The following is a 21,645-nucleotide window of genomic DNA, read 5'->3' on the forward strand; positions in this document are numbered from 1 at the left end:
CGCCGGTCTCGCGCTTCGTGGGTCCCGCCTCCTGCCCCTGGCGCTGCTGTTGTGCGTCTGCTGCTGCTGCGGCGAGCGCGCGCGGGGCGGCCCCTCGGCAGGTATATAAAGGGTCTCTGGGCCAGCGCCCCCAACGGATTATGTCCGTGTCCCCCGTGAAGCGGCCGAAGATGGAGTCGGCGCTGGAGCAGCTCAAGCAGCACACCACGGTGGTCGCGGACACCGGCGACTTCCACGGTGAGGTCACACCCCGCCCCCCCGAGGCATGAGGGGCCCGTTACCCCCGTTAGGGTAGGGGGCGGTCCCAGTCCCCCGTGGCTGCTTCCCTCCCGCCACTCCCAGGGACAGTGGGCGAGGCCGCCCCACCCCCCCACCGGTCACGCGCGCGCGCAGGGGGTGTGGGGGAGGGGAGCCCGGAGTTCTGGCGGGCTCGGCTCTGGTGAGGCGGCTGCTGCAGGGGTCTGAGCGCTGGGCGGGACGTGCGGGCTCCCCGGCTCGCTGTAACCCCTGGGTGCCGCCGCCCTTCCCGCAGCAGGCGGCTGGGGGCCCGGTCCTTCCTCTGCGGCCGCGGGCGGCTGCCGCCCGCCCTGTAAGGGCCGAGCCCTCCGGCTCATTCCCTCCCCCGTTCCCCGGGGGGAAGGGGGGCGGCTTTGCCACTCAGCTCGCGGGGTCCAGCAGCAGCAGGGCAGGGGATACCTCCCGGCGTGGGGGTGGGGAAGCTGCTTGTAAGGGGAAGCAAGGTCTGGCCACTTGCTGCTAACGTCCTCTTCCTTGCAGTGACTTCCTGTTCGGTGAAGTGTAACCGTGCTAGCGAGCTCTGGGGCCTTCGTGGGTGGGCTCAGTGTTTCCCACATACACGAACCTCCCCACGTGTTAACTGAGAAAAACGTGAATGAAACACTGTGAACGTTCACCATGGGAGATAATCTGTAGTGGGAATTATCCATTCCCTGATGGAAGGGAAGAGTTAGGATTGGCTATATCTACACTACCATTTATGGTAGCAGAACGTATGTTGCTCAGGGGTCTGAATATCCCACTTCCCTGAGCAACGTAAGTTACACCCGCATAAGTGGTAGCCTGCACAGCGCTATGTAAGCGGGAGCGCTTCTACTTCTGGCATAGCTACTACAGTACTGCTACTTTTTTGGGGTGGATTAATTATGTCACTGGGAGCAGCTACACAAGAGATCTTACAGTATTGGTACAGCAGTGCCACTGGGAGCTCTCTAGAGTAGACAGCCTAAGTATTTTGGTTTAAGGTAGAGGTGGGCAAACTACGGCCCGTGGGCCACATCTGGCCTGCTGGACCATCCTGCCTGGCCTGGGAGGCTAGCCCCCGGCTCCTCCCCTGCTGTCTGTCTCAGCCCCCCCACCCCACCCCCAGCCTCAGCTCACTGTGCTGCCAGCGCTCTGGGTGGTGGTGCTGCAAGCTCCTGCCAGGTGGCATGGCTGCCAGTCCTGCCGCTCTGAGCGGCATGGAAAGGGGGTGGGGGGGGGTTGGATCAGGGGCAAGCGGTCCTGGGTGGGGGGCAGCAGTCAGGGGACAGGGAGCAAGGGGTGGTTGGATGGGGCAGAGGTCGTGAGGAGGGGAGCAGTCAGGGGATGAGGAACAGGGGAGGTTGGCTAGGTGTGGGAGTCCCGGGGTGCCTGTCAAGGGGCAGGGGTGTGGATAGGGGTCTAGGCAGTCAGAGACGGGGGGGTGGTGGTGGAGGTGGGGTCCTGGGAGGGGGCAGTCAGGGGAGGGGGCCAGGTTGTTTGGGGAGGCAGAGCCTTCCTTACCTGGCCCTCCATACAGTTTCGGAACCCCCATGTGGCCCGCAGACCAGGGCTGGGCAAATTTTGGCCTAAATTGTAATCTACTTGGAGAACATAACCTTGTAATAAAAAGAAACCCCTTTGTTAAACTTGGCTAAGAGTTATTTGCCTAAAGCTGTTTTGTCACTTGTGTGCTGTTATGAAAGACTGAAACGTCCCAGTTGCTTAATGTGGGATTGCACCTATTGAGGGGTGGTGAGTCTGCAGATGGAGAGAATAAGTGCCTTCTGCAAATTGTGGTCAGTCTTGCAGGACACAGTGGGATCCTATGGTTATATGGAAGTGCAGTTTGCTAGTACAGAGAAGAGCTGGACTCAACACAAGAACACTGAATAAAACTATATAAATGCATCAAGAACTGAAAAGACTTCAAGAGGAGAGAGGCTGGTATTGTGGTGAAGGCCCACTAGCAGGAATCACATACATAATACCATCTTTTCTACACACTTCCTTTGTGACTCACTTGGGAAGTCAGCTGTCCTATGATTCAGTTGCTTCAGGTATAAAATGAGGATAATATCTGTCTCATGTTGATTAGTTTTGTAAAATAATTCTAGCTCTCTGGATGGAAGGGACCATAGAAATCCAAAGTAGTAATATGAAATTGTTAGCCTGGCATGTGTGGGTACATGTGGAAATGTGGCCTCACTGCAATAACCTGTGTAATGCGCCTATAAACAAATGTATAAGTATGACCTACCAGCACTGACTTTTGAACTGAGATCTTGAAAAATTGTTTGCATTATTAAAATCTAAGGATGGTTGTTTCAAAGTGCATGAAACTATTGTAGCCCTACTCTTCTAGTTACTGTTATTACCAGAACTCTTGAGTGCACCTATATTGATAATGGAAACAAGTGAAGGGCTCCGAGCTAGCATTTATTACCATCAACAAGTATATGTACCATAAATCTTGTTTAAATTATCCATTTGGGAAACTAATGGCCCTTGGTACTCTTAACACCCTGATTCTGATTCAAATATTTCATCCTGATCAAATCAGGGTTTGGTAAATTCACTGGAAATAAATTTTACTCAGATGGTTTTTTTTTTAATGTCTTGTATAGTTTTCTCATGGTGAAGCAAAACAGTTGAGAGGCACAGAGTAGTTAATGTAAGAGGAATTTTTGTTTACTTTAGCATGAAAATGAGTAAGCCCTTTTGCAAAAAGAAAAGGAGTACTTGTGGCACCTTAGAGACTGACTAATTTATTAGAGCATAAGCTTTCGTGAGCTACAGCTCACTTCATCGGATGCATATCGTGGAAACTGCAGCAGACTTTATATATACACAGAGAATATGAACCAATACCTCCTCCCACCCCACTGTCCTGCTGGTAATAGCTTATCTAAAGTGATCATCAGGTGGGCCATTTCCAGCACAAATCCAGGTTCTCTCACCCTCCACCCCCCCACACAAATTCACTCACTCACAAATACTCACCAACAACCACATACCACACAACAGAACCACTAACCCAGGAACTTATCCTTGCAACAAAGCCCGTTGCCAATTGTGCCCACATATCTATTCAGGGGACACCATCACAGGGCCTAATAACATCAGCCACACTATCAGAGGCTCGTTCACCTGCACATCCACCAATGTGATATATGCCATCATGTGCCAGCAATGCCCCTCTGCCATGTACATTGGTCAAACTGGACAGTCTCTACGTAAAAGAATAAATGGACACAAATCAGATGTCAAGAATTATAACATTCATAAACCAGTCGGAGAACACTTCAATCTCTCTGGTCACGCAATCACAGACATGAAGGTCGCTAACTTAAAACAAAAAAACTTGAAATCCAGACTCCAGCGAGAAACTGCTGAATTGGAATTCATTTGCAAATTGGATACTATTAATTTAGGCTTAAATAGAGACTGGGAGTGGCTAAGTCATTATGCAAGGTAGCCTGTTTCCTCTTGTTTTTTCCTACCCCCCCCCCCCCCCCCAGATGTTCTGGTTTAACTTGGATTTAAACTTGAAGAGTGGTCAGTTTGGATGAGCTATTACCAGCAGGAGAGTGAGTTTGTGTGTGTATGGGGGTGGGGGGGATGTGAGAGAACCTGGATTTGTGCTGGAAATGGCCCACCTGATGATCACTTTAGATAAGCTATTACCAGCAGGACAGTGGGGTGGGAGGAGGTATTGGTTCATATTCTCTGTGTATATATAAAGTCTGCTGCAGTTTCCACGATATGCATCTGATGAAGTGAGCTGTAGCTCACGAAAGCTTATGCTCTAATAAATTGGTTAGTCTCTAAGGTGCCACAAGTACTCCTTTTCTTTTTGCGAATACAGACTAACACGGCTGTTACTCTGAATCCTAAGCCCTTTTGTTAATTTAAAAAGGGTGTGGCTAGATTTTTTTCTGTACAAGAGATCTTAAACACAAATGACTTTATACAGTACTCTTTAAATCCGTGTTAGTCTGTATTCGCAAAAAGAAAAGGAGTACTAGTGGCACCTTAGACTAACCAATTTATTTGAGCGTAAGCTTTCGTGAGCTACAGCTCACTTCATCAGATGCATTCAGTGGAAGTGAGCTGTAGCTCACGAAAGCTCATGCTCAAATAAATTGGTTAGTCTCTAAGGTGCCACTAGTACTCCTTTTCTTTAAATCCTGTAGCAATACACTTAAAATTGAGGATTTGCTTCACCAGCTTCAGTGAACTATATACAGGCTCAGTTAACTTAGTCTTGAATTATGTTTTAGTTTTGTGTCCAAAGGCTTTTAGTAATGGGAGTTTCCTATTTAGTGACTTCTGTTAAGACCAAGAGTATAGTACAGTAGTTTTGGTACAGTACTTGGGCTTCATCTAAGATCCAGAAAAAAGTGGGGAACAAGTAATTGCTGGGGTTCAGTATTGGTGACCCAAAATCAAAAAGACAAAAGTAAAAATAGTTTAAATGAGTTTTTTTAAGACATTAGAGTAGGTTCTACAAACCTGTTAACTCCTGATATGGCATGCTGGCTTCTGAGCATCTTAATTGACCCCAAGAGTAGGCCTTGTATGGTAGAGAGGACCATAGGACAAAATAATATAGAAAGAGTAGCCACAGCAAGGTTCCTGCAGCATGAACTCAGTTGTGCTGAAGGTAGCTGAGAGAGCAGGCCTTGCTGATGGGAATGGTTACTAAAGGTAAAAAATACAAGCAGTGAACAGTGGATACAAGTACCAGCAGGGAGCAATAGAGATTTAAGTGGAACAACAGGATCATAAGAATTTTCGGGGGAAGGCAACTACTGTGGAAACTACAGGAATTTTAAGGGAGAATGTCTCAGGCTCTGATTTGGCCAGGACACAAGTCCACACTCTGATCCTTGGGCAGAGGTGATCATCAAGAGCCACATGAGATCTTTAACGCTCCCCACCCCCCAATATCTTGGTTTTAGCTAATTGGACAACAAAATTTAATGCATGTAAAATTTTGAACCAATTTGTGTTTTGTGCAAGCCACAGTCCTCACAGGAGATGTCCAGCTGCTATGGGGACAAAGGGATTAACTCTCCTGAGCATTGGCTACCTTTCAAGTCAGTCTCATAACTTTTGTACAAAGAAAAATTAGTTCTTATAATGGTGCTGTGTCCTGAACCCAGATGTAACCCATTTATTTTGTCAATACATGAATTATTCATATATTAACTTGCATAAGGTGTCGATTTCTGAATCTTCAGCACTATCAAGTATGGCTAGTGGTGGCCCTTAACAGAACTTCTAGGACCTCATGTCTGAGCATATGGGAATTTAAAACATTGACTCTGTAGTCTTGTCTACAGTATGAAATACCTATTATCTGTTAGCAACAGGTGCTGAGCACTGTCTAGCTGCAAATTTTAACCATGCACTTTAAAACCGTTCTGAACGTAGCTTGTGCTTGGCTACATTTGCGGTTAGTGTTTGGGACTGGTTCAGCTGCAGCTGTTGACACCAGTCACCAGCATTGTGGTTTTTCAAGTGTTGACAAATATTTATTGCCTTATATAGGAGGGGAAATTGCTGGTGTAAGGAGCAAAGGACAGTCTAGTCCTGACCAGTGTGTTTCCACTGAAACATTGGGCCAGGTGCCTCTTGTCTCCATCTGCAGAAAAGTGATGTTCACAGCAAAAGCGAAGAACACCTGATAAATTATTAAACTGTTAGTTTCAGTCTGCTGCTCTTGTTGGTGCAGCAGTATGGGCCAGACCAGTATGTACTTATTCTTCTGCACATTTCTCCAGCCAATCAACATTAAACAGATGCTGTAGCAGTGAGCAGGATTCAGAATCCTTAGTTAAACCTTTGCTGAAAACTTGTTCTGGAAGGCTGAAATGTAGCCCCTTACTATAGGGAGCTAACTTTTGAACTCTGCCTTCAACTGTGACATCATAGTTAGTTACTGGAAAGTGCTGAATGACACTATGCTTCTAGTGGGAGGGGATACCGTAAAAGTCAGTCCTTATCATATACCCACATGACACATCAGAAGTGTCAAACATTTGCTTTTTATCTTTAGCATAATTGAATTTTGCAGACTTCAGTAACACATGACATGCAGTATATATGTTAGTCCTAGAAGATACTTTACCCAGATGTGTATTGCAAATGAGCTTTATCAGTACTTACCCATCTTGGAGTTGCATTGTGTTGTCAGATAAAACATGGAGAGTGAATGAAAACGTATTCTTTCCAGTTTATCTGAAGGACCTATGGTTAAGATGAATGTGTCCAGAGAACCAGGATCTTTACTTAAAGGAAGCTGCTAGGAAAGTGTAGCTTTCTGTACAGTGTATCCAAACATGATCTATCAAAATTAAGTAGAATTTTCTAAAATGAAATCTCCCTCCTAGAGTGCAAAGCATTCAGAAAAATGAATTGGTAATTTTTCATAATTTTGACATTTAGCTCTTTCAAGAAACCTTATGTCCTCTACAGTGACCTCTGCTTATAAAACTATTTGCTGAGTCAAACATTGCATGCCAGGCTGCTCAGCTACTCAGACATGTTAGAACCAGACAGAGTACAGTAAGAACCACTTTGTGGTAAACATCTAGTGTCACCTGAAACGGATTCTCAACTCTTTTCTTTGAGGTCTTCCCCCCCCCCCCCCACATGCTGTTAAACTCCATGGCCCACCTGTGTCAAACTGCTTTTTTGCATATAAAAGCCAGGGACAGCATTAGGGGGTAGCTATCAGGCCAATTGCCTGGGGTCCTCATACCACAGGAGCCCCCTCAAAGCTACATTGCTCAGGCTTTGGCTTCAGCCTTGGATGGCAGGGCTCAGGGCCCTGGCTTCAATCCCAGGCTTTGGCTTTCTGCCCTGGGCACCAGTGAGTCTAATGCTGGCCCTGCTTGGTGGCCCCCCAAAACCTGCTTGCAGCAGTGGACACAATAAGGACCTATATAAGATAGATGAGTAACTCCTACAGAATCTTGACCAATGGTTTGTTCCTCTTTGGAAACACTAGAGCTCAAGTACTAAATAAATTGATCTTGTCACTATAGCTTTCAGTCACCACTTTGTCCTGTGGGTCTCAAACTTTTTGTATTGGTGACCCCTTTCACAGAGCAAGCCTCTGAGTTTGAGAACCTCTGGTATAGACCCTTTTGGCACCATTCCCCGGACTTGCAGACAGCCTCTTACTGCACCATTCCTGCCTCAAGAAAACACTTAACTCTGATATAGATTTTATTGCTTAAGAGGCATGTTAACTGATCCTACTACTGTAACATAATACTTCATTGGTCAGGCTGGGTAACCTGTTTTAAACTAGGAATCTTTATTTTTGTAGCAATTGATCAGTACAAGCCTCTGGATGCCACTACAAATCCATCCTTGATACTAGCTGCTGCTCAAATGCCAGCTTACCAGGAATTAGTAGAGGATGCTATTGAGTATGGAAAAAAACTTGGTGGGTAAGTAAGACCATTAATTTAATTAGGCTTAGTTATGACAGCTGATGCCTTATGTAACTATTTGCAATAGCATCCACAGTGTTCTGTGGCCTTTTTATAACTTAAGCAAACATGAGTTTTACTCCTTAAAACACGCAGTCTAGAAGACTGGCTAACAAAGTGTGGGTGAAGGGATGCAACTTACAAATCAGCGAAGATGGTGACAGGCCACATGTGATAGGTGTATAATCCAGTGTGAGGTTTTATCCTTAGCACTGTAAAGACTATCCCTGATGAGTAGTTTCTGGTAAACATTATGTGTGTATCTACCTAGCAAAGAAAAACCCATGGCTTGCCTGTGCCAGTTAATTCTGGCTCCTGGGGCTCAGGTTATGGAGATGTTTCATTGCTGTGTAGACTTCTAGGCTCAGGCTGGAGCCCAGGGGCTCCAGGAACCTGAAAGGTGAGGGGGATGCACAGGGTCCTGAAGGCCAGGCTCCAGCCTGAGCTGAGAAGCCTACATAGCAATGAAACAGCCCTGCAGTGTGAGCCTATTGGCTGGCATGGGCCAGCCGTGGGTGTCTAGATGCTGTGCAGACATACTCTGTGAAGAGAAGTGAGTCTTCATTCTAATTCAGATCCCTTTTGAAGTAGCTTTGTGGGCTTGCTCAGGGAAAGCATTCCATGAATAGGCAGCATCATGAAGGAAAGCACAGATGTTTATGGGAGGAAGAAATGGCGTATGGACTCTGGTAGTATTGGTGAAACATAGATGGGACAAAAGACCAGAGTGGATAAATAGGGAATGGGAGAACTACTCAGTGATTTTAAAGGCTTGAACTGTATGTGGAGGGAGCCAAAGAGATTTAGCATACTAGCTGCAGTCTTTCATACATTTCACTCATTAAATTTTCATTCTTTCAGGTCAGATGATGAACAGGTCCAAAATGCAAGCGACAAACTTTTTGTGGCGTTTGGGGCAGAAATACTGAAGAGGATACCAGGTCGTGTGTCCACAGAAGTAGATGCAAGGTTTGTAGGCATGTTGTATGCAATTTGTAACCAAGGTGTTCCTAATCTTCTGATCTTGTAACAGTGAAATGTTCGGAGTTTAAATTACTACCTTTTCTGTTTTAATTGAACTGTGAAGTCACAATTTGCCTATCTAGGTTTTTACTGCATGCTAGACTAAACTAAGTGTGAAATAGGGTTACTCTTCAAGGCAGTTGTAAATAGGATTCACCTTCAGCATAGTTAAGGCACAGAGCACGTTCTCAATCTGTCTACCATTCTTCTGACTTAAAGAAATTCAGGCTTTCAATTTACTTGATTTAAACTTAAGAGTTGAGTTGTTTCTTTTCTTTGCCCTTCTCCCACCAAAACTTACAAAATGGTACACTGTGGTTTTGCTTTAACAGTACCTGCGGTAAGGCCTGTTAACTTCCTTGATTCTTTTCTACTTTTTCAGAATCTAAATTCTGTATGAAAATTAAAGCAATAACTTTTAATCTTTCCCTGAGAAACATCCTTGGGTTTTCTTGAGCTCTGGGCCCACTCAATCCTAGAGAATGTTTTACAATTTTTTTAATGCTTTGGTAGATTTTTAACTACAGCCCCAAGTAAAAAAAGCTGCTATTGGGTGTTAAATTTTAATACAGGGTGCAGGAGAGTTCTTCGGATTATTATGGCTAAATTAGAGCCACTCTAATAGCCACGATCTCGCAATGTGAGAGCATGTATCAGTCTACCATTATCTGTTGGTGGAAGCTAGAAAAAGATGGATCTGGGATATAGACTTAAAACAAATGTTCGTAACTTGGTTCAATCCCTTTCTTGTTTCAAAGGTTGTCCTTTGATAAGGAAGGAATGATTAAGAGAGCTAAGCGCCTCATTGACCTTTATAAGGAAGCAGGAATTGGTAAAGATCGCATCCTCATAAAACTGTCATCGACGTGGGAGGGGATTCAGGCAGGCAAGTAAGTGTCTGTAGCTGGTATTTACTTTAATGCTTCTAATGGCTGGTCATACATTTTAAAAAAAATCCTCTCAATGTGTTGGCTGTTTTGAGAACCATTCACCAGTAAATTCAGTTAGTGCGGTTAAATCTAACATGAGCAAGACTTTTTTTATTTGAGTTGTGGGACAAAGATACTCCTACTAGTGCTAGATCATTGCTTTAGAGCTCAATGTTATAGTTCAGTAACTAGTGACAGATTTATTTATGAAGTTTATTAAACTATTTGATTGTAGACTGAATGGAGGGGGAGGACAGACTCCATTCTAAGATGACCCTTTTTTGCAGGGTTCTGGAAGAGGAGTATGGGATCCATTGCAACATGACCTTACTCTTCTCCTTTGCTCAGGCAGTGGCCTGTGCTGAAGCTGGGGTCACCCTAATTTCCCCATTTGTAGGTCGTATCCTGGATTGGCATGTTGCAAACACAGACAAGAAGACTTATGAGCCCTCAGAGGACCCAGGTAAGCTTGCCTTTGAATATAATTGAAAAAGTTCACTACAAGTTATTTTTTTAAATCTTCTCTTATGAACACTACTCTGGAAAATACAGTATTTGGGTACTAAAATTTACAATGAAGAATCTTTGCATTTTAAAACATTGTCTTGAAAATCACCAGTGTTTTCTTCATAGGGGTGAAGAGTGTCACTAAAATCTATAATTACTACAAAAAGTTTGGCTACAAAACTATTGTGATGGGTGCTTCATTCCGAAACACTGGGGAGATTAAAGCACTGACAGGCTGTGACTATCTTACCATTTCACCTAAGCTTCTGGGAGAGCTCAGTAAAGAGAACACCAAGCTAACTCCCACACTCAGTGCTAAAGATGGTAAGTTAGTTTTCTTTCCTTGTAGAATACAGATTTGTTCCATAATCCTGAGACTCCTCTTTACTACTGAACATAGCTGATATATGGAAGAAGCCAGCTTTGGTAAGTGGTAGTACATAGCTTCAGCTTAAACTTAGTGCTTCTTGCCTCCATCCAAACTTTTTTTAAAGGGGTAAGACTTGGCTGATCTACTTAAGAGATACAGTAATTGCCTTGTACTGTCTTCATGACCACAGTGGCCATCAGCAGTCCTTGTGGCACTGCTGTTGAGGGAATCCAGTATTCTCCACACCTTTGATCTAGTATGTAACCAGTTATATTCCATTTATTTACTATCTTGGGTCCTTTTGAATGCATTAGCCAGTAACTAACCCAGATTCAAGTCAAGAAGACATTCAGTTTAAACAGTGATACTTCTATTAAATAACAATGGGGTGGAAGGGAGAAAACACCTCTAATTTGTATCCTGGGACTTGACAGTTTTTACAAAATCCTTTGGAGCAATAAACTTAGCTGAACACTAATTTTGCAAGAATGTAAGTCCTCTAAAGGACTTCAGACCAGGCTAGAAGAGATCATACACCTATACAACAGTCAACATTTGAAACAAGAGTTTTTAAAAACTGGTCTCTTTTGAAATGGTACTAAAGTGTTGCAACTTGTTTGGTTTAGCAATGTTTCACTGTGGTGGTTCTTGCATGTGGTCCTGGTAGCTGTACCATTCTTTCCTTCCTCTTAGCTTTATAAACAAATGTTAAATTACAAAATTCAGAATGGGAATTATGCACAGCTGCAATCATGAGCTCTATTACTTAAGGCTCTAAGCAGTTGACAGGCTTGTTATCAATTGAGCTTTTGTTAGGCATCTGCTGAATAATCAGAACCAATTGTTTGCTTGAGTCCTTGCTCACTCCTACAGAATATTTTGTGTAATTTTTTTTGTACTGTGGGCTGAAAGTTTAGTGCCATTTAGGAGCCAGATACAAACATTATAAACATCAATGCCTTAGCCTAAAACTTAGACTAACTGGATAACTTCCCCTAAGGTAGCAGTTCAGAATCAACAATATCTGCACTTATTCCCCCAAATGTGGTCACACAGTAAGTCTGACCACCTTATCAGCAATGTTTGGAAAAACCTTTCAAACTTCAGCTAATGTGGAGGGGGCTACATAAGGGAGTTAAAGGAGCATTTTATTTTTGGATGACAATCTTTTGTATTTGAATTAGAATATTTTATAGATTATCTATTACAACTCCCTTTGTATAGCTCAGACATCTAACCTTGAGAAGATCCACATGGATGAGAAGACATTCCGCTGGGAACATAATGAAGACCAAATGGCTGTGGAGAAATTATCAGATGGGATCAGGAAATTTGCTGCTGATGCAGTTAAATTGGAGAGAATGTTAAAGGTAATTGCTGAATTCTATGCTGAACTTGTATATGCCTATATTCCAGACCCCTCAGAATGACACCAGCTGATCCACACATGAGGTGTGATGCTGTCTTGATTTAAAGCAGTGTTTATTCTGGTAGCTAGGCTTGTATGCAAACCATATTTATCACAATTTGCATTAGGTCACCATTCCTATGTGCAAAGAGGGTTAGCTGCCTAGATAGCATATGAAATGCATACTGGGCGTCTTCCTTCCAGTGTATATGTAATTGTCTTGTTGTTGTGCCTCCTGTGAACACTGACTAATACAAGATGTAAACCAACATGAATGTTATCCCAAGTGCAAAGCAGTATTTATCTGGTAGCTAATCAAGACTGCACTACAGCTAGATGTGAGTCAGCAGGTGACATTGAGGAGTTGGTATGGCTGTCAAATTCCTGACATAGAATCTGAAAATTAAGTTTCCACCTCAAATCAGTAATCTATCAGTATTTGTGTCTGAGGCACACTAAAATTCAGTACTTTCATAGTGATTAGGGCCAACTTTGGCAGTAAAACACAGGATGCATGGGGGAAAATGAGTAAGGTGCCATTTTTATAGTCCACTATTTTAAAATGCCAGTCTAAATAATTAGGTGAATTAATAGTATCTTGACTGTACTAAATCTGCATGTATATTTTCATATCAGTTGTAGACACTGCTCATGTTGACTGCATAATTACTATTGTACTGGCTTAGTCTGGTGTAAAAGCTCTGCAGTTTTCAGACTTATCTAGGACTCCTATTGGAAATGCTAACTGCAGATTCTTTTTTTCCTAGGAACGAATGTTCAGTACTAAAAATGGAAAGTAGACAAATCAAAGTTCCTGCTGGATTGTGATGGCTGAATGAGTGGGATTATTAAAAATGGATGTACAAATACCTGTAAAGTCTTATGCTATGTGTGGAGAGTTTTCTGTTTTCCATGTGTTTTTTTATCAACTTGCAAAGGGACAGACTTCACTTTGTAGCAATTTTAGCAATGTATTAAAATAGTTTGTGTGAAGTTTCACTGTTCACTTGTTTAGATCAATATTTACATATTGCTGTACTCCTTGCCACCTCTTTTCAACTTAATTCTAGTGAAAGTGAGTGGCTAACTATTCTTAAACCCTTAAATGTACCTCCAGATGATACTAGGGAAACAAAGTATTTTATCCTGGAGATACTTACACAGCCTCCAAAACCACAGTACATATGTGAGTACCTTTCCATTTAAAATAACTAATCAAAATAACTTCTCCAGGCTAGGAAGATTTGTTAAGTTTTTTAATCTATTATGAGTATGGGTGTGATTTTACTGGAAAAAAGCTACAGACTTTTGTATTCTGGAAGTGGGGTGTAGTTGTCACTTGTAGCTGTGTTTCCTGAATCCCAGGCCAGCAGCCTGTCAAAATACCTCATTTATTGTAAGTGGACTTAATACATTTTTTGGTTTGTTTCTTTTAGATGTTGTGGCTGTAAAAGCATGGAATAGCAACTTACAAATTGTGTAGCAGTTGAGCCCATGGGTTTTCCTCACTCCTTTCACTGATCTCAGAACTGTTACTTTACGCTTCTAGGTGCGACCCCATTTTATAGCTGAAGAATAAGGTTAAGACTTGCTCAGACCTACACAATGATTTAGCAGTTGAGCTAGGTATAGAAGGTTAGAGTCCTGCCTTGGTCATACTTCATTTCTGAAGTAAGAGCAAGTATTTTATTCCCTGGGGGTAGTTTGAGATTACCAGTGTTCACTTGCATTGTGTGTGCACATATGCCCTAGCTCTAGCAAACATTTGAGGCAGCCTGTCCAGTGGTTTGGGACCCTCGTTTTACAGGGCCAGGACACACACCACCATATGAGTGCAGATTTCAGACCTTTTCCCCACTTGGTGTTAAATCTTACCAGTGGATTTACAGACTTGCTATTTTCAGTTGACTCCACTACCCCACCCCATTTCCTTATGTATTGGACTAATTGTTGCTCAAAGAGACAAGCTTTTGAGCTTACACAGAACTCTAACTTACACCAGTAAAGGAACTAGAAGACAGAAGCCTGCAGAAAGCCAGCTTTTGATGGTACAAGGCCCTGAAAGTCTGTTAAATCAAAGTTGCCAAGCTTGATTTCTTATATAATGCACATTCAAACATTTTCCTAAGGAGATTGGATATTGGGGAAGGAAGGAAAGAGGAGAGGGACAGAGTGTCAAGAAAACTCCTCACAAGGTAAATGGCTTAAATGTTTTGTCTAAGGAGCCAGACAACCCCCATTCTGCTGCAGAGCTTCTATACCTGTTCTAACAGCTAGATAATACTGCCTGGCTGTAGAATTCAGAGACAGTCCAGTGTTGCTGCAGACTCCAAGCTTAAACCCTACCATTCCCTTCAGGCCTAGACTAGAAGTTCTGCAGTGAACAGCAAAACAAGTTGATGGTTCTTTTTCTCCTGCTGCCTTTGGTTTTGTGCAGTAGTAACTTGGTTTCAGCTTCTAGCTCCATTGCTTCAGCTGAGGCCTCTAATCTCTGGTTCCTGTGGTGCAGCTTCCCCATACTCTACCACCCTGTACCTTAAGCCTGACCTGACAGGAACACCTTCTGGTGCAGAAGAGGTCTACCCCTATAGATACCATGTCAAACCTATTGAACTGCCACTCAGGAGGCCAGCCACTATTCCTCTGCAATGGTAGACTGAGACCAACTAGTTTCATCTATGTACCAAAGGCATTGCTGCTTTGGTTGTGAAACAAGTAGACAAAAAAAAAAAAGTTGGAAAAAATTTCTACTTGTCCTGAGAATACTGCAAAGATTCTAGCACAAATGTTTAATCATGTTCTACCACTTAATGACCAAAAATCAGACAAAATAATCAGTCCATGCTGCATAAAGCCTAAAACATTTAAAGGCATTTTATGGAAGTACATCAAAACCTTGACTTGACACTCAAAATCCCTGCAACTCTAAACAATCAAGCAGCTGAAATTATTGAACCATCACTCTAACCTGGTCACTTTACATTAACTTGAAATTCTGGAACAAACTACTCCATTGTTATTGCCTAGTAAGTGACCAGTTCCAACTAGTCCCATCTCAACAAGGTGCCTTTTTCCATTCTGAACAGCTCCCTGTTTATAGCTTCCTCCCCTTCCAAAAAATGAAGCCTTTGTAGCATGAGAGCATATACTCCCATTCCTCTAAAGAAAGGGCTATTCCTCCTAAAACACTTGTTAAATTCAGGGAGTTCTTTTTCTCTGGTGCAGAATGCTCAGTGGAGCTCAATCAGTGCATGGCTGCTTCTGTCCTTTTTGCTGTATTTTCTTTTCTGGTTCATAATTAAATCTGCCTCCTGTCTTATTAGTTTATAGGGGTCCAATTATATGTCAGGAGGATGTGGCCCTACGTTGACACAATTAACGGTTTCCTGATTAAATTGATGTTAACTCAGTAAATTTTATCTGAACTTTCAGCCTCCTAAAAAGCAGCACTAAACTTGTACATCAAGAACATCTGCTCTGTTATACCCATGCATTCACATTGAACAGTACTAGGAAAAAACCCAACAAGTAACAGGACTAGTCATCATTGTCAGTAGGTAACTGTGCAGAAGGTTGGCAACCTAATTTAGCTAAGGCCAGAGGGGGGAATGCTCCTCTTATGTTGGTGTTAGCACAATTCTGCTAGAGAAGAAAATGCTCAAGCACCCCAACAGCACAAGACACAAGGGGCCAAATTTTTCCCTTGAATGTGTACATGTAACTCACTAACTTTACTGGGCCCTGAGAGCAGAATTTGGTTCAGCAAGCCTTGTCTGCATTCAGGTGCTAGCACCATGGAAGAAGGCAGCTGACTGGTAATTTTCACTTTCCCTTGCATTCTGTAATTCAGTCACACTCAATCATAGAGCCTTTGCTGATCTCCATTAATGTTTTTAGAGGCAGCTCCAATTCCCACTAAAACCTAATAGTAACTTAAATGAATTTGGGTGCATAGAATGGGTAGTCAAGTGTTCAAACAGTGTCCCTGGGGGTGCTCCACTTCAGGTGCATCTGTGCCTTTGATCAGAGACTTTTCAGTAAGCAGTGTCTGCTCAGCGTAGGCATCCACATGCCCATACTGAGGATATATAGAGCTGCATGGGAAAACTGCATTCCTTCTCAGCTGCCCTTCAGCATAAGATGGAGCATCAAGTATCCCAGCTTCATTCTAGGCATAAGATACAGCAAGGCAAGCTTAACTTTCCATGGATAAATAGCCTCCAGAGGTCAAAAGCCAGCACCTTAAAAAGAGAAAAACCAAGCCCCTGAAAGGCAAAATCCTACTGGTTTTCCCCAACTGAAGGCCTAGCCAAGCTTTTAAAGGAGAGTTTGCAAACTGCCTGTAGTTAAACAGTAAAAATACATGTAGGACTCATCATGCAGGCATTAGGGTTGCAGGCTGTACTCAGAATCAGGACAGTCCCATAGATTTCAGAATGGCAGACACCTGCAAGCAAGAGCCAAGGCCCAGGAATTTAGCTCTCCCACAGGGCAGTAAGCAGCACTGCACTAAGAAGCTTCCCTAGCCCCAGAACCATTGTCAATCTCTGCCAAAGACATTACCCTCCCTCCCTTGGATGACCTTGGGCAAGCCACTTAATTTTTGTTTCCTGTGTAAAACAGATTGTTTTTCCATCTTGTCTCTTCAGAACATGAGCTCTTTGGGGTAGGGTCCACCTTTTTGGTGTCTCTCTGTAGAGCACCTAGCTAGCACAGCAGGATCCTGGTCCATAACTCAGGCTCCTAAACAGTACCACAATACAACAATAGAAATACTTCTGGAAATGGAGGTCACTGCAGCAAGGTCTTTCAAAGAAAACAGGACAGTGAGGTTTTCCTTAGAGTCAAGACACGCTTACAACTTTCAGGCCTTTTCTGAACCAGCCCACGCCTCAAGAGGCACCAATCTTGAACCAACTGCCTACCAAGGGCAGGGCAGGTCAAAAAGCAGACAACTTTCTGAGTGCTAGCACAGGTTTTAGGCATCTGCAAACCTGTGGAGTGTTTATCCTCTGCTAAGAAGTGAGCTGAATCTAAATTATAGTGAGGGAGAGTCTTCAGAAAACAACTCTGTAGGTTCTCTGGTTTTTGACTTCAGTTCTAGAATATACATTGAGGGGGTAATGCTCAGTTCCTACTAAGCTACTTTGTAAACTCTGAAATTCCAAAACATGCAGCCTTAATCTACATGTTAAGTGAAGTATACAGTAAGTTATGATTTCTTCCAACAAGAGACAGAGGCCTTTGTTCAGTGAGGATAAACTACTATTGTGGAAAAAGGAGTACTAGTGGCACCTTAGAGACTAACCAATTTACTTGAGCATAAGCTTTCGTGAGCATTTTCCACTGAATGCATCCGGTGAAGTGAGCTGTAGCTCACGAAAGCTTATGCTCAAATAAATTGGTCAGTCTCTAAGGTGCCTCCTTAGAGTACTCCTAAAAGTACTCCTTTTCTTTTTGCGAATACAGACTAACACGGCTGCTACTCTGAAACCTACTATTGTGTGTGATCGCTGTCATCCAACGGCTGCATTGCACCATACATGAGAGCTGCAGGCATGTCTGAGCTGGCAAGGGGTACAGCTGCCAAGGGACTAGCCAAATTAACTGGAGACCTCTTAGAGCACATAAAGCAAGAGCAGGGATGTAACTATGAGATATTTTTAAGAATGTGGTTCTATATATTACTGTCAATTAACAGAACCGAGAGTATGGGGCAGGAACCAGATCCTTGGCTTCTAGTCTGATTATCTGTGTTGCTCTACCTTGTTAAGAGCTGGATCCAGGAAGCCATTTACAGGACATAACAAGCAGCCCGCTGAACATACTAATTAGTTAAAATGCTATGTATTAACAATACTACTACAAACATGGCTATGACAAACGCTTCCATAGTATACACCAGAGGTTCTCGAACTTTTGTGCTGGTGACCCCTTTCACATAGGAATCCTCTGCGTGCAATCCCTCCTTATAAATTAAAAACACGTTTTAATATATTTAACACCATTATAAATGTTGGAGGCAAAGCAGGATTTGGGGTGGAGACTGACAGCTCGCAATCCCCCATGTAATAATCTCACGACCCCCAGTTTGAGAACCCCTGTTATACTCTTATCTACTCCCACGTCTCTGTATAGGGGGCATGGCAGGGATGTGTCCAAGGCAAGGTTGGCGTATACCGTGACTCCAGCTGATCCTTGGCTGTTCTGAGACCGAGGGCCATTTCGGCCTCAGTGATGCTAGGATTGGTGTAGAAAGGTGGTTTACAGTAACCTCTCTACCCCATTTTGCTCCCGCTGCCCCATTTAACCCCCCCTTCCACTCACCAACCGACACACTTACTTTTCTTCTTAGCAGTGAGCTCAGCAAAACTGACGATTTGGCCGCAGATGTTAAAAGCTAGATGTGTGCGAATAAATAGCCATGGTTGTGCTTTTCCTCTTGCTTCCTCCTGAGAGCCACCAGTGTTTGCTGTGGGGGTGTGTGTGTGTGTGTCTTATTTACATAAAGCAAAGCAGTGGCAATACAAGCCATTAGTAGCAAACCAGAAATCCCATGCTGGGGGGGGGCGTTTAGAATTCGGGAGTAGTGGTTTAAGGACTTGACATTATGGTGCTGTTATTCCTCTATGTTCCTTCTACAAATCTAAACGATGGGAACTAATGGCACCACAGCAGTAAGACACCATCAGTTCCTACCAATGGGCAAAGTGGAACACTATCACAATGCAATCTGACCTGCTTTAACACCCTTGAACGCAGTGGGAGGTTTGGGGATGCAAGGCATACAAGATAAGGCCTTTTTGTTACCTCTGAAGTCACTAAGGATAGAGACATTGCTGCACTGGAAGAGACCACTGGTCCAGCTAATCTAGTATCCTGTCTCCAGTAATGTTCTGTATAAAGCACATGGACATTTTTGCAGCAGTATCAAGGAGAGAAGAAAGAGTTCCCTTCTGAGCCATCCACAAGCAATCAGCTTACCTCCTCTGGTAAGAAGCTTTTATTCATGCCCATAAAACAGGGTAATCCATCTCTGAACCTAGCTCACCATGGACCTGATCTGAACCCCACTGATGTTAACAGGAATCGTACCACTGATTACACTGAGCTGGGGATCAGGCCCTGTTTGGTGTTCCTGTCCCAGTGGGTTCCACAGGTTACTTACATGGTTTTAAAGAAACGTATAAATGAATTTAAAATGGGATTGAGCCCTGGGGCCTGACAGCCTCTCGCTGCAGAAGAGGTACAGCATGAACAGCTGCAATGCAAGTTTCCTGGCCCTGCCACAACAATGCTCTTCGTTCTTGATCATCTCTAGGGACAAAAGGGTAGTCCTTTCTCCACATCCACCCCATGCTTTGGTTCTCTGCTGCCAGGACCAGCTAGCATCATAGTTTGTATGGCATCTTACCACTGAGAACAGGACTAAAATCACCCATGTGTTTCATCTAGACCAGAGTCATCATGTAGAATCAACATTTGGTCATTGTCAAACTGGGCCAGAGTTCAAGTAATCGAGAGAGAAATCCTGTTACCCATAAACTTTAGCAATCCGGTCCCCTCCCTCTTTCTTCCCTGTTTACAGCGTATTGCATTTCTATTTCATTGACCATCCTTGCATTGTAGGACAGGGTAAATAGGAGCACTGAATGGCCTTGGTAACATTCCCTGGGCTCAGCTGGTGAAAACTGGTAGAACTCCACTGAAGTCAATGTAGTGATTACAATTTAAACTTGCTGAACACGGGGTCCGTTTATCGAATCACATGCAGCTCTTCAGAATGAGAAGGGTTAATGTAATTGTAAAGTAGGATGGGGGATTCACATGGACGTGACTAAGTCCTTCTTTCAAACAGAATTAGGAAATAGACATTGAACAGAAAAATCTCAAGTGACAAATCTGACCTGCAGCCTGCAGATGGATTGCTGCTGTCCTTTCAAACAGTGTGAGGAATGTTTTTTCCATTACAATTAATTTAGCTTTTTCAAAGTCACTGTATCATATGGCAGGCAATCAAATGACCATGACAGCTAACCCTTACATGCCTGTTGTGAAGCTAAACATGAGCTGTGATGTTTGGCCCTAGAGCCACATTTCCAGCATCTGGGTTGGGCTCATCTCTGGTCAATTCTTTTCTTTTTCCCTACAAAACTCCAGGCCCTCTTCTACTAGTGTGGATTTCTGGAAGCTGCTCTCAGATTTGTTATATACTTATTCCAATGTACCACGTGCACTGTGGAATTGGCACTGTAAGGGAATAAACACCATGGACTGTGTCCTCTCTCTGCCTCCTCCCTCCTTTGAAGTACCAGGGCACATGAAAGCCACCGCTGCATGAGCTACATCCATCATACAGCACACACAAAAATCTTTAGCCTGCCTTTTGATAATGACCATAGACAACACTAGGACTCTTTTGTTGAGCCCTGGTGCAGCCTGGGGCTGTCTGGATTGTCTCTCATTTACAAGTAAACAAAATCATAAGTTGAGCTTGGCTGGCATCCAGTCTCCTTTCCCCACTTCCCACAGCTGCGTGCACCACCTCTGCTCCAATCAGAACTCGAAAGCCTCCATGTGCTGGAGCTGAGCTCGAGCCCTTAAATAGCTCTGTGATGAGGAAACAGCTGTTAAGGTCCATGGATCAGAGATGCTGCCATAAGCTCACCTGCCAGACCCTTTTCTCTCCTGCTTTCACAGCAGTGGTACTCTTCACCAGAGGCATTTGATCCCTGTCGTTTTCATCTGGGAGCTGTATGCTCGATATCTCTGGCTAGCACGCGATCAGCACAGAGCATGGAGATTCTGGGAAGGTGCGAGTCCTTTTCCCTCTGGATAACTGTGTTGTCCTTTGGAAGGGTTCTCTCAGTGGATTTCTCTTACCTGGGATCCTCCCTGAGCCTGCAGTCCTCCTTCCAGGAGGACAACACAACACAGGTGGGTTTCTTCTCATTTAGTGCATTTTGCATCTTTTGTTACTAAACGGAAGCCCAGTGTGGGTTCCCTGGACTTTATACTATGATGTTACTATTTAACTGGCTGCCTAATCAAACCCTGTGTTTTGCTGGTACATAGAGCTTTAGGGTGGGATTTTCAAGAGCACCCAAAATGACTTAGGAGCTCAAGTTCCATTGAGATTTCATCCCCTTTGATACACATTGCTAGGGTCTGGATTTCAAAAGCCCCATCCGTAATTGTAATAGTTATGCAGCGAATATTGTGCTACAAAGTATGTCATGTCAGCTGATGTCTTCCATTCCCAGAGCACGGGTGGCAGGAGCAGGCTGCACACCTGGTAAGACTGCAGTTTTTAGGCAAATGATGCAATAGATTTAAAAGACCCAGCCCCTGGAAGACTAATTACAGAGCTGCATTGTGCTGCTCCCACAGCTCTGAAGTGTTTTGAGTCGGAAGAATGTAGCAACTACTTAGGAATCCAGACTCAAGAGTCTCCCAGCCCGTCTGGGCTGACCATATGAGGAAACTCAGGGAGAACCCTCTGCTCCTGGCGCCCAACCCCAGAGCACAGACTCGGCTGGGCTGGGGTACTGTCACCACAATGTAGTGCTGTGATGTAATGATGAGTGCGCCATGGCAGGGCTCAAATCCGCTTTGCCGAATTTTGCAGCTAGATCTAGAACT

General features: G+C 43.7%; 2 protein-coding genes across 2 annotated transcripts in view; both read left to right on the forward strand.

Annotated features, from left to right (window-relative positions):
• Positions 1 to 12,886, forward strand: TALDO1 (transaldolase 1). The gene is made up of 8 exons (XM_084631413.1): positions 1 to 237; positions 7,601 to 7,724; positions 8,628 to 8,735; positions 9,548 to 9,679; positions 10,006 to 10,181; positions 10,352 to 10,549; positions 11,820 to 11,965; positions 12,771 to 12,886. The coding sequence occupies exons 1-8, from the start codon at positions 141 to 143 to the stop codon at positions 12,801 to 12,803; spliced, it is 1,014 nt and encodes a 337-aa protein (XP_084487539.1). The 5' UTR covers positions 1 to 140; the 3' UTR covers positions 12,804 to 12,886.
• A 7,542-nt stretch (positions 12,887 to 20,428) lies between these two features.
• Positions 20,429 to 21,645, forward strand: part of LOC311521522 (uncharacterized protein) — a 31,167-nt gene continuing 29,950 nt past the window's right edge. The window contains exon 1 of the mRNA XM_084629850.1: positions 20,429 to 20,940. Within this exon, the coding sequence (XP_084485976.1) occupies positions 20,800 to 20,940 (141 nt within the window). The 5' untranslated portion in view covers positions 20,429 to 20,799. The remainder of the gene's footprint in view (positions 20,941 to 21,645) is intronic.

Source organism: Lepidochelys olivacea (genome assembly GCF_965140295.1).
Source record: "Lepidochelys olivacea isolate rLepOli2 genome assembly, chromosome: 6".
In the NCBI taxonomy this organism is placed as follows: domain Eukaryota; kingdom Metazoa; phylum Chordata; order Testudines; family Cheloniidae; genus Lepidochelys; species Lepidochelys olivacea.